The 13,703-nt window shown below is 42.6% G+C and overlaps 2 protein-coding genes across 2 annotated transcripts; both read left to right on the top strand.

The window, feature by feature from the left end:
* Positions 1–8: 8 nt before the first annotated feature.
* On the top strand, positions 9–3,365 carry CTAM01_15328 (AMP-binding enzyme; the record flags this gene model as incomplete). The annotated part of the gene is made up of 7 exons (XM_060531325.1): positions 9–585; positions 653–787; positions 842–924; positions 978–1,081; positions 1,136–1,420; positions 1,472–1,565; positions 1,623–3,365. 7 exons carry the CDS (start codon positions 9–11, stop codon positions 3,363–3,365), a joined length of 3,021 nt encoding a protein of 1,006 aa, XP_060374111.1.
* A 4,958-nt stretch (positions 3,366–8,323) lies between these two features.
* CTAM01_15329 (uncharacterized protein) lies at positions 8,324–9,284 on the top strand (the record flags this gene model as incomplete). The annotated part of the gene is made up of 2 exons (XM_060531326.1): positions 8,324–8,628; positions 8,690–9,284. The coding sequence occupies 2 exons, from the start codon at positions 8,324–8,326 to the stop codon at positions 9,282–9,284; spliced, it is 900 nt and encodes a 299-aa protein (XP_060374112.1).
* Between the last annotated feature and the right edge of the window lie 4,419 nt (positions 9,285–13,703).

The following is a 13,703-nucleotide window of genomic DNA, read 5'->3' on the forward strand; positions in this document are numbered from 1 at the left end:
CCGCAGCCATGCAGAACACTATCGTTCAAGACTCGGCGTCAACTCCGGTTGGGCCAGCCCCTCTATCCTTTACCCAAGGCGAACGAATCAAGTCCACCTATCCCACTGTTACGGCCGCATTCTATCATCATGCAGAGACTCATCCTGATGTCACTGCAGGGCGTGACTTGTCGTCGCAGCAAATTCGTGAGATCACCTACGGTGATCTTGCTACTCGAGCCAACCAGTTATCAAGGAAACTGACCACACTCGGGGTCAAGCCTGGAGATAGAGTGCCGCTAGTCGTAAAGCGAGGCATTGACATGCTGGTTGGTATAGTTGCGATTCTCTCTTGTGGTGCTCAGTACGTTCCTCTCGATGGCGGTGTGGTGCCAGACTCTACACTACGATTTGTTTTGGAACAGGCGGGCGGCAAGCACGTTTTATGTCTCAAGTCGACGAAGCATCGATTCGACACTCTCGGTGTTCCCTGCGAGACCTTTGTCATTGATGAAGATTCGGAGAAAGATAAGGAGGTTTCGCAATCCTACCCTATCCAGGACCTGGCCCAACCAGACCATGGCTGCTACGTCATCTACACCTCGGGTAAGCGAACATGTCATCGTCCATTTATATCTTAGAAGGCAGTTGAGCTAACCCTTTGGCCCTGTAGGAACTACGGGTACTCCCAAAGGAGTGGATGTCACCCACAAAAATGTGACTAACCTCGTGTGCCTTTCACCTGGTGGCCTGGGTATCTCACCTGGAACGCGGGTGGGTCAGGTGTTGAACATCAGCTTTGATATGGGTAAGTCTTAGTTACTAACACCATAATCGCTGATGCTGATTAAGTATATGGTAGCTGCATGGGAGATGCTGGGATGTCTCTGCAACGGAGGAACTCTCGTCTTGAGAGGCTCAAAGTGGGAGCCGTGTCTGAGAGAGGTGAGATAACCAAGACCTAGCATCCAGCAAGACAAGACTAACATAACCCACAGACTCAAGTCTTAATTTGCACACCAAGCATTTTGGCCAAGTATGATCCTCGGGAGTACTCCAACATCAGAGTTGCTGCGACGGCAGGTGAACCCAGCTCTCAGAGGTGAGAATTCCATTGCACTTCTAAAGTGAGTTATACTGACGATGAGATTGATAGGCTCGCCGACCTCTGGGCCACTCACGCAACCTACTACAACTGCTGTGGACCTACGGAGACTACCATTGTCAACACTATGCATCTTCACCGCCCGGGTGAAGCTCTGACAATCGGAAAGCCTACACCAAACAACACTGTCTACGTCCTTGACGCGCAGGGCAACTCTCTCGGTGTTGGAGAAGCCGGAGTTATGTGGGCCGGTGGCCACGGAATCTCTCGGGGTTATGTCTCTCTGCCCGAGAAGACTGCTGAGAGATACAAGCTGGACCCTTTTGCTAATGACGGGTGAGTACAATCCATCGTGTTATTCAGATCTACCGGTTAACACACTTGTAGGTCTATGATGTACAACACTGGTGACCTCGGTCGCTGGAGATCGGACGGCTCCATTGACATCCTTGGAAGAGTCGATGACCAGATCAAGATTAAAGTAAGTCGCATCTCCAAACTCACACATACAAAGGGCTTTCTAACACATCCTTTGCAGGGGTTCCGGGTTGAGCTTGACGGAGTTACCTCTTCAATCAGCTCTTGTCCCATCGTCTCAAAGGCCAACGCGTTGTTCATCAGCAATGAGATCCACGGATTTGTCGCACCCAAGGACTGCGATCTCGACACGATACAAGCCCACGTCAGGGCTCGTCAACCTTACTACGCCATCCCGACCAAGTTCCACTTCCTTGATGCCCTTCCTCTGACTGCAAATGGCAAAGTCGACAAGCGTGCACTTCAAGACATGGTCACCGAGACTGGCAATACCGACAAGAAGGAAGTCGCCGATGTCACCATCAGGGAGACCGCCTCAAAGGAGTCCCTGTCTACGGACAGCAACTCCACCACCACGGACCTCAAGGCCGAATCCTCCGCTTCCAGCTTCACCGAGACAGACGAGAAGCTCGACCTCACCGGCGACATCCCCGAAAAGAACCTCGGCCGTCCCTACCGCGGCTTCGTTCACCGGATCGCCATCGTTTACCGCCGTCTCTTCACAATCGTGGGTCTCTTCAACATCGCGGCCGTCATCGCACTCGTCTTTGCCGGGTTCCAGCGCAACTGGCTCAGCACTCTCACAGCCATCAACCTGGTCGTCGCAGTCCTCGCCCGTCAGGACTTTGTCATCAACGCGCTTTACACAATCACCTGCAACGTGCCAAAGTCCTGGCCCCTCGCCATCAGGAAGCGCTGCGCCAGGATTTTCCACTTTGGCGGTGTTCACTCAGGCGCTGCTGTTTCTGCCGGAGCTTGGCTTTTGGCTTCCAACATCAGCGATGAGGTCTGCCAGCTGACAGAGTGCCCTAATTGGGGCCACCAGTCTATGGCTTCAAAGGTCGTGTCTTGGCTTCTTACGGGTTTGTTCACCATCACTATCGGTCTCGCTTGGCCCGGGTTCCGTAAGACCCATCACGACCTCTTCGAGAAGACCCATCGTTTCGTCGGATGGACCATGCTGGGGCTGTTCTGGGTCCAGGTTGTCCTCGGCGCGAACGACAGCAAGGTCGCGGAGATGTCCCTGGGCGACGCATGCATTCGAACTCCCGGCTTCTGGATGCTGGCGGTCGCCACGATGAGCATCGCCTCCTCTTGGTTGTTCCTCAAGAAAGTTCCTGTCGAAGCTGAGGTGCTTTCCGACCACGCAGTGAGACTGCATTTTGACTACACGGTCCCCGTCAACGGCAGCTTCGTCAGACTCTCTCAAAGGCCTCTTCTAGAATGGCACTCGTTCGCCACGATTCCGGCCCCTGAGAAGGTCGAGCATCGCGAGAAGGGTTTCTCTTTGGTTGTTTCCAACGCTGGCGATTGGACCAAAAATTGCATCCAGAAGCCCCCCACCCACATATGGGTTCGTGGTGTCCCGACCTGTGGTGTCATGCGCATCGCGACTTGCTTCAACCGCGTCGTGGTTATTGCCACTGGATCCGGCATTGGGCCTCTTCTTGGCCACATTCAACAGCCAAGCTGCGCGACGCAGTTGATCTGGTCCACACCAAAGCCCGAGCAGACGTTTGGCAAGCCTTTGCTCGACGCCATCAAGAAAAAGATCCCCAATGCAGTGATTCACGACACCAAGATATCGGGTCGTCCGGATCTGGTGAAGATGGGATACAACCTTGTTCAGAGCTTCAACGCCGAAGCTGTCATTATCATTGCGAACGAAAAGATCACGAAGAAGGTTGTTTATGGCCTTGAAACTAGAGGTGTTCCGGCTTACGGCGCTATTTGGGACTCTTGAGCGATTGACTCGTTGGAAGCGCCGAGGGATGATTCCTTTTCTTGTCAATTTCATTATTCCTTGGTTTCTAAATGGAGTTTGGCGCTTTCCGCATGATTTTGATTTGTGGTGCGAATCTGTCGACCAACATCTCACATTTTTCTTTCATGATTTTCATCCAAACTGCTAGCTATTAGATAGTGATCTCAGTCCACTCTTTACTTATGATATAGAAAATGTCGCCCGTAATTTAGGCATATCGCCATTTGCCTAAGTACTTAAACGTAAGGCGGATACAGCAATGTCACCATAAGCACTGTCATTGACTTTCAGACATGTCAGAGCAGCTCCCTTTCAGAAGATGATACATACCTGTGGTTTACTTGAACTGACTTATTCATTCTGAATCATCATGTGGTGACTCTTCATAGGTGGTTTCTCGTCGTCAAAGTAGACAGACCGCTGATCGCATCCCATCATTTCGATGCAGTTCGATCGTCATATAATGTAAGTACACACTGAGATAATGGTTCGTTCCAGTCTGCGTGGAATACGAAAAGGAAATCAAAACTAGATGGGATGGCTGAGTGAAGCTACTCTGTCATCATTAACAACGCGTGGGAGGGGAAATGACTGCAGCCATAGATGGTACAAGGCCCACAACTAGATCGGGGAATTAGTCAGTCACCAATCAATAATGAAGGACCACCGAGAGCCTATTACCAGGTGGCCAAGGCAGACTCGTGCGCTGCGGACAGAATAGAGATGAGCTCTCCAGTCTAGTTTGCCGAGACACCCAGAGGTCTTTGGCTGAGACTCGAGAGGCTGCGATGTCATCGACGCTATCTGTAGATATCTAGGACAACAAAAACAACCTTTACTAGATTAGCTCACTTCCTTGGCAATGGTAATCTATGACTCGCCGAGATTATGCGTGCCTCCAGTCATGTCCGACGACTAATTCCGGACATGAGGTTGCCTTCTCCTGTCCCGTCTTCCCGCCTTGAATCTCATACGCCGGTAGCTTAGAGAGCGGCTGGACTTGCTAGCCCCCTCAGGAATCTTCGAAGTCCCCGAGGTCTGAGCGCTCTGATGACTGGACGCACGTGTGCTATTGATTAGATGAACGGCCGATGGTTTACACGGAGCTGCACTTGGCGACAACTCTCTGGCCAGTTGGAGTTGAGGTGATTAAGCACAGCAGCGCAGCAGTCGCTGCAACCTCAACGGGTCGGAGACGCGAAAACATACGATATAATAAGATTAATGATGCGGCCTAAAACATTTCAAGATACGCGTGGTGCATGAATTGAGGGGTAGCGTGCTGGCTTCGATGGCATCGTGCCTAGGTCGTCTTGGCACAAATGAATAGTGCGATCTACGCCAATGATTTACCATTCAGAAAAAGATGCGCCCCTTAAGATTGTATCTTTCTATGACTCCAATACTGCAGAAGCTTTAGTACGTGACCATGGGCCTGAAGCCACACATCTGCGGAACCCCATTTGGAAAGGGTAGATGCTATGTCCTATGTCGGGAGGGAAGGTATTTCTGTTCTTCCATCTGGGGTTCGAACCATATATCTTGTTCAAAACAGGTTTTGAACTCCGATCACTTGATAAAGAATTGTTTCAAGTGTGGTAACAGTAGCATTGGTGTGTACTGGGTGTCGTTGCTCCATTAAGAACCCTTGGCCGCAAGATACACAGGCAATTGCATCATGGAGGCGTATGGAGTTAGGAACCATTGCGTTCGATATTCAACACGGCGCAGAACAAGCCCAATTGCTGCAAGATAGACGATCAGCTTCCTAATAAAGAAGCTCAGTGGAGGTTCGGCAGATATATGCCAAATGCCAAGTAAAATGGTTCCTAAGACAAAGTGACTGGCAAGAGGTTGGCAGATGTGTGTTGCCGAGACTCATGATGCAGAGGCATCATGGATAACCTCGGTGTCTAGTCAAGTGATGTTACTCTCAGCAGCATAGTCGATGTCGTCCCACAGATTCCTGATGCCCTTTGTGCTTGTGTGCAATTCTCGTTCACATGGTTTGGGGGACAGATGTGCAACATCGCTGCAGCTGGCTGGCCTTGATTTACGTGTTTATCTGTCATTTTAAGAGTGCAACTTCTGCATGAGCGAATGAGAGGCATGAGCTTTGAGCCATGGAAGAGCTTTCATGTTCCTTGCTGTTTCTGGCAACGAGCGAACCGGTGGCTAGATGTCGTCTGTCAGCACTCCAGATGGCTAGGGCTTCGTGAGGGCTTCGTGAGGGCTTCGTGGACGTTTCGAGATGGAGACTAGCAGGTACTCTGGACAAAGCTATGTTAACAGTGAAGATGAAAATATTGACAAGATTGAATGCTTCAGATCCCATGTCGACCTGCTCTATTCGGTTCAACTCCTGCATAGGATTGGTCAAACCAAGAGATAAACACATGCCAAAGATCTGTCACCCGAGGCATCAAGTTGAATCTTGCTGCATCAACGGGAGGAACAAATCTTGGCAGAAACGTGTCAAACGATTATGAGGGGTTGAAAGGTCGTTCGAGCCGCTGTGACCTCGAGACGGTAACTCGGAGGGTAACATCATGTCCCAGAAAGGGGAGGTAAGAGTCATTTCAGTTTTCGATGAACATGTGGGAGAGCTCTTGGGTGAACGATCGATGATATCGACTCCCCAACTTCCAAGTTTGTTGCGGTAGTCGTATTTGATGCCGGAACTTGGCTGCGTCTGCATGCAACCTAGGGCGGCTGCACTATGCGGCATATCGCCTACACCAAGCGCTAAGTCTGCTTCCTCAGGACCCAAAACAACCTCTTAAAACTAGCTCAATGTGACGTAGACGACGGCTAGCTAGTCGATCAAGGACGTTCGTCATTAATACCAAGGGCTGGGCAGCGCAGGGGTGTCTTGAAGCGCTCTAGAAAGTTCAGGTGGCTGAACTTGCACAATCTGCCATCCAAACCAGACTTGCTTCTTTCGGCCCTGATCTGTTCTTCGGCATTCGACAGTCAAACATTGCCCACCTCGGCGTTGCATTGTAGCTTGCAGACTTGAGTTGTATTTCGACACTGAATCGGTAGCACAAGCCCGGGTACGACTAAGACAAGCAACTTTGAGAGTTTACGATACTGATTCGTGCGATTTCGTGCACAATGGAACAGTTACTGACTGCAATGTCCTGACGCAACAGGTCCTCTTTCTCGGAGTCGAATTGCAAGGCGCTCTCGAAAATCTCGCGATCATCGTGCATGCTGCAATTCGGTTTCGCAGAGCTCAGCGTTGTCGAAAGAGCCCTGGGATGGAGACGCGTTGGGGTTTCAAATGACAGTCATCTCAACTCAGCCCGGAATGATTGTCGAGAAGATCGGATAAACGGCCCAAAGAGTTTTTTATAGTATTTGTCAATACAGCCACTCAGAGCAGAGTTGTTGAATTCGTAGTGGTGTTGATGTCGTATTGTGGTTTTCTGTGGTCCCCCCAGCGTGGCAGCGCAAGCTGCATCCTGGTTCCCCACAAAGCACCGCGAAAGCGAGGTGAAAGTCAAGTTAGGCCAGACGTGCCTCAAGTTCAGCTGTCTTAAGTAGTTCAGTCGTCAAACACGGGACGATTGGCCTGTGCTTACTCAAGCATCGACAGTCCGGACGGCGAGAGCGAGTCTCACAAACCCTGGAATGTTAGGTGGCCTCGTTAGAAAACATCTGGACAGCTTAATTATAGTTGCTTCTGTGTGTAAGCGTACGATGGCACCCTAGTTGCTCGATTGCTCATACAATAAGTCCGAGTAGTTACAGCACGAACGCCATCGATGGCAAGAATGCGAGAAATAAAGCTGAGACGGAAAAGAAGTGCCGATGGAGAATTCCAGATCCAGAATCAATCAAATATCAATATGTCCGGAAAGACGTGACGGGAGAAAAGAGGGTCACGGACAATTGAGGCATTCTTTTTCCTCCGCAGCTATGGTTAGTTGCGCCGCATCTGATGGGGAAGCGAAGCATTGGTAGGAGCTTGGGACCAATTGACCATGTCCAAGGTCACGCTGGTTCTCGAAACCGAGCTTCCAATCTGTTTTGAGGTAAAGTTTGCCAGATTTTCCATGCTATCAAGGGCCCCTTGATTGGTCTTTGTCGGTATTTACAACCCTAGTGCCGATCTGATGCCCAGTTGTCCCCCACTCTCTGTCGGAATGGGTGACATCGACTGGACGGACGGGTTCACGTAGATTGGATGGGTGGCTTGGCTTCAGATAAAATTCTCCGCTAGTTCACCATAGGGCAGATCGTTGCAAGGCTTGGGGGCGAGGCAGACAGGTGCGAGCAGACAACTGGCAGTGAAACGCCTTGTTGCACTCAGTCACCATCTTTTGCATACACAAGATAGCAGATCCTTGGGCTGTTCTAGGTTCATCCTAGCCTTGAGGGCCGGATAGAGCCTGCCGGCAGTCGTTCATTGGATCCCCGCCTGTGTCAAAGGCCAAATGCTCCACTCGGGGTTACCCGCGCTGCGTAACGGCGCAGGGGCGTTAATTTGGGTTTGAATCGGTCTCGGTCTCGGTATCGCAGTACAGAGTGGGAGAGTTCCATCGACCGGCTGTGCAACAGTGCAATACACCAAACACGAATGATTTGGCTGTCAATCGTTGCAGTGATCTGCCAGTGTTGTGCAGTCTGATCTTGTTTTAGACTAAAACGTCGTCATGACAAATGACTCGGCCTCAACATAGGGGTTTACTTTAATAGTCCATCAACGACGCAAGATCATGATCAAATCAGCCGACAATTCAACATCATCTCGAGCCAAGTTGACAAAAACAGCATCTTAATCGAACTAGATACTCAAGAGCGCAACTTGCTATTCTTGAAATCACATCATTGCGTATACGCAAAGTCAATCCTCAATTCCCCGATTTGGATTCGATACCGAACGCACCAATCAAGACCCGCCAACTTACCGTTAACGGAAATCCTACAACATGGCCGAAGCTGCAGCACACAACTTTCCCCCCGTCTCTAGCGAGGTCGTCAACTTGGCGATTGCGGAGCTAGTTCTCTATGGCCTCATGTTCCCTCCCGCAGTATGGATCACCTGGAAGCACGGAAAGAAGGGCATGGTATGCTGGCCTATCTTTGTCTCTCACTTCGGAATGAGATTCATTGCCGATATCTACCAAGTCATCAAACGAGACGAGCCATTGCTTCCAAACCAGTTCAACATTATGACTAGCGCCGGTAGTTTGGCTTGCTTGTCACTGACCTTGATTGGCATTGTTTACGAGGCGTAAGGGAATCCGTCAATACCTGGGGTCGATAAGAAAGACTGACACACGTGTGTTCTATAGCAACATCATCCTGCCCGGATCACCGAAGCGATGGACCGAAAAGATTATCTTGGGCGTCACCCATCTCATGAACACTGCGGGTATCGGCATGGCAACCTACGGAGGATCCCCCAGTCACGAAGGCGGCCTTATCAACAACAGCTTGAACCAAATCGGTAACTGCTTGGAGCTCTTCGTCATGTTCGCCGTCTGCGCCTGGTTGTGGCCCACCTACAAGAAAATCCGATCTTCGTCCAGCCCCAACTGCCGCCCCGCGATGCTCATGATCCGCGCTGCTGTCGTCGGCTTGCCGTTCCAGCTGATCCACCTGGCTTACACCACGACTTACGCCTTCAACCAGATCTCCAGCCTCGACCCCATCATGGGATCTTTCGCGACGAAGCTTGTTCTGATTTTCGGCACATACCTTGGTGTCACAATCGCCATGCTCGCAGGAGGCTGGCTCAGCATGAGCGCCGACATGCCCAAGGCCGTGCAGGTAGAACTCACCCCTACCGATGTCGAAGGCAACAACAATCTTGTGCGTGACGACATTCCTTTGACCCGGGACTGGAGCAGGGACGACATTGCCAGAGCGAAGCAGGGCTTCGTCTAAAGCATCAAAAGCTTGGCGTTCGTCGTTTCCTTTGGACTTTTTCTGAGAGATTATTTTCCATTGCATTGCGTAGCGAAAGAAAACGAACCAACGGGTCAGGAGACTGACGACTTTTCGGGCCTTAGGAAGAAGAAGATTCAGCTCAGACCGGAAGATTCCGACTTGGAGGACGAACCCGATCGAGGAAGGGAGCTAGGGCCTGGGAGACTTCTATCAACGACAACAGGGATTAGTGCTTTGAGGCAGGACGTGCAGGACACGGGAAACTGCACTCGAGTGCCGGATAGGTCTGGTATTGGGTTTGGTATTTGGATTGGACGGTGAAATTTCCAGACAATTTCTTTCCCGGTTGATTTTACGTTTGATGGTCTTCAGTGTCGTTTTCCTCTTCCGCATATAGAGTGTATCATAAATCCTTTTCTTAGCGCCTTGACTGCTCAAATCGATTTCAACAGTATGATTCTATTGAAACATTTATCTGTGACTTGGGGACAACAGATATGGAACAATCCCCTAGACAGAGGGGCACGTAAATCTTTCGACAATGGGCAACAAGAAAACGCACCTGTGTCAAGGATTGTCAAAGTAGTCTCCCTTGGCATGGTTGCAATCGAAGATGATGCACCCAAGATAGCTGATATTCGGAGGTACTTACAAAACATGTCTTACGATTCCACAGCGCATCAGCCAAAGGCAAGACGACCTGACTTCGTTCTCTTTGCGCACTATGGAGACTAAGATTAAGCTCAAATCCAATCAGGATTTCTTCTTCTAGATAAGGCACTTCATGTAAGTTGTTCTAATGCAACGGCTTAGTACTTGGCTAACTTAAGCAAGAGGCTCAATCAGCCTACCCAGAACTATAGGAAGGCTCAACTCCAATTTCGTTTTCTTAAAAAACGTTGTAGAAGAGCGTGGAGTCTTGTTATTCTGTTCTTAATTCAGTATTCTTGCGAAGATTATAGGCTGAATTCATAGTTACACGTAATTCTTGTTAGTAGTTTAGTACTAGTATGTTTGCAATGTCTCTCGCGAGTGTTCACTATGGACAGTATCTATTGGATTAGAAGTCTAATTTAACCGCGGCATACGGCTAACTACGCAGGGGCTAATTAGGGGCCCTATTTATAATTATTATAGCTAGCCTAACCTATAGTTAGAACTTCCTTTTTATACTTATATAAAAATTTATATAATTTAATTAATCTCTTTATTAACCTATAATTCGAACTAATTATTCTATAATAGGGATATTAATACTAATTAATAATTAAATTTTACTATTATAAATTAGTAAAATATCTTATTATATAAAAAAAACGACTTCTTAATATTATACGGGATAGGAGATTCGTACTAATTAACTTTATAAAAATAAATAAAAAAAGAGGTAATTTTTAAATACTATATAGAATTAAATAATTATAACTTTTTATTATTTATAAAAAGTTAATGTTTATTATATTAAACTACGTTAATTAATAAAACTATTTAAATAACTAGTCTTTTATTATTATTTTAAATAGCTTTTTTATTAAATAACTTTTTTATAACCGGCCTATAATTAAAAATTAACTAGTTAAATTAATAAAAAGAAATACCTACGTAGTAACTATTTACTTAATTAATTAGTATAATAAACGAGCTTAATAATATAATATAAAAGAATATTATATAATTAAAAAAAGGATTTTTAAATATAAATATTTTTACTTAGTAATAAAAATACCTTTATAAGAGTTATAAAGTTAAGAAATTTATAATATATAAAAAGGTTTATTATTACGAGGATTTTATAAATACGATTATAAACCCGCAATTTAAACGACCTCTTTATAGCTCCCTTAACTACTTCTTAAGTATTATTTAAGAATATAATATAAAAAACGGTTTTATAAAAAAAGAAGGGATTTAGAGATTTTAATAATATTAAACTAAGAGTATTATAAATTTTAGAGATTAACTTAAAAAAAAAGTAGCTACCCTAAAATAGTCCTACGACCTTTTATTATAGTTATTATTAACTTAAAAAAAAGCTAAAAAAATAAGGATTTAAAAAAAAAAAAAAAGAGTTTTTTAAAGGGCTACTAAAGAGCTTCTTTTTTATATTAGCTCTTAGTACGAAATTACTAATTTTAAAAAATTAACTAAATAATAAAAAGAATTATTAATAAGTAATAATTATTTAATAATAATTAAACTATAAAAAAGACTACTTAAAAAATATAAAATAGGGTACTAAGAAGTAACTAAAAAAAAGATTTTTAAAATAATTAGCCCTATTTAATATGAGTAGCGAGTAGTATTTTTAATAAGTTTTTTAAACCTACGATTTTATAAAAAAGAGGGCTTAACTTTACTAATTATACTTAACTACTTATTTATTTTTTAATAGCTTATTTAACTCTTTTATAAGTTACTTAGCGTTTATTTCTAACTATTCTTTTAGAATATTACCCTAAAAGAAGTAGGTTTAAAAAAAAATAATTTAAAAATTATAAAAAATACGAGGCTTAAGAAGTTAGAAATATACGGAATAATAAAAATCGGTAATTAATAAAAATCCCGAAACTAATTATTATATCTTCTTATAATAATATAAACGTTTATTACTATTATTAAAAAAGGAGCTACTAAAGCTTACTTTTTTATATTAAATAAAAAAGAGGATCTTAATAAGTATAATAGTTAGTAATTTAAAAAAGTAATAATAATTACTAAAAATAATAAAAACGAGAGTAGTAGCAAAATAGTAAAAAGAAATAAGAATTACTTAAACTTTAATAAATTTATTAAGTAATAAAAGTACGGATTTATTATAACTAATATATAAATTAAATATATCCTTATTAAAATTAAATATATTAATAACTATTAATATAAGTACTAGTTAAAGTACGACTTTTAGCGAGTTAAAGTAAAGAAAAAGAGGAAAAAACCCGATCCTAAATAGAATCCTAATCCTTTATAAGTAAGTAAATATTAATTTAAATTATTAAGGGACGTAAATATATAAGATTGTAGATTAGCTTAATAATAAGTAAATTAACGTAATATTAATTTATTTAACTAAAGTATATAAAAAAAAGGGGCTATAGGGGTAACCCCTATTTTATAAAATCGTAAATAACCTTAGTTATTAACTAAATAAATAGTTCGTAAGTGTAAGCTTAAGAATTATAAAAGTAATTAATAAAATTTTTTATAAATAAGGAGTATTATTAGCGTAATTATAATTATAAAAACTATACGAAATCTTAGTAACGACGATTATAAAAAAGGAATTCGTATTATAGAACTAAGTATAAGTTAATAAAGTATTAGAATAAAGTAGGGCGATTAGTCTTAGTAGTTCTTTTTTAAAAAATAATTAAGTATAGGTATTTATAAAAGGGCTAATTAGAGTAAAATATAAAGAAAAAGGCCCCGATTAGAGATAGCGAGTTTAATAATACGGATTTTTATTTTAATTATATATATACTTTTTAAGATCGAACTAAAGCCTTTTTAATAATTTATTTTTAAATATAATAATATAAAACGATTAAAAAGTCTACTTTTCTAATCTAGTTAATATTATCCTCTTCTTTTTAATTATAATTTTATTAATTAAGGCCGTATTAACCTAATTAAAAGAGGTATTTTATATTATTTTTATAAGTATTAATAGTTCTTTTAAAATACTATATTACGAGAGTCCTTTATACCTTATACTTTTTTAATAATTTCTTTTTTTAAAAATCCCTTTTTTATTAAATAAGAGAATAAGTAAGAGAAGACCTAATTTAATTAAAAAGGCTTTAAATAATTAATTAAAAAGAACGGTATAACGATTAAAATAAATATAAATAAAGAGATTTTAATTTAAAAAAAGTAATTAAATAATTAAGATATAAAAGTAAAAATATATAAAAAAGGACTTCTTATTTAATAAAACGGGGAATATAATAAACCTTAAAAAGTAAATAAAATAAAAAATAAAGAAGAACGTAGATATATAAAACCGGATCGGGCCTAAATATAAAACGCTATAATAATATAATAAAATAAATAACGAATTAGGATTAGAACTAATAGAACGTTTTAATAAATATAACTAATTATATAACTAGACTATTCCTTATTAATTAATATAGCTTAGAAACTTAATAATAAACTTATTTAGAAGTGCGGATATATCGGACTAAGGGTACTTATAAAACTAGTTTTTAACTAAACTTATTAATAATTTTAATTAGTATTACTATAGGCCTAATACGATATTTAATTAAAACTTTAGTTATATATTTAATAGGGAATTGATACACGGGCGTCGCAAATTGATACACGGGCGTCGCTCTTACACGGGCGTCGCTGTTCTACCTTTTGATTGGTCCAAAAAAATATTGTTAGTGTAGTCAAATTCTGCCAGATGCCCAC

This window comes from Colletotrichum tamarilloi, assembly GCF_030869305.1.
Source record: "Colletotrichum tamarilloi strain Tom-12 chromosome Unknown Scaffold_157.1, whole genome shotgun sequence".
Lineage (NCBI taxonomy): Eukaryota > Fungi > Ascomycota > Sordariomycetes > Glomerellales > Glomerellaceae > Colletotrichum > Colletotrichum tamarilloi.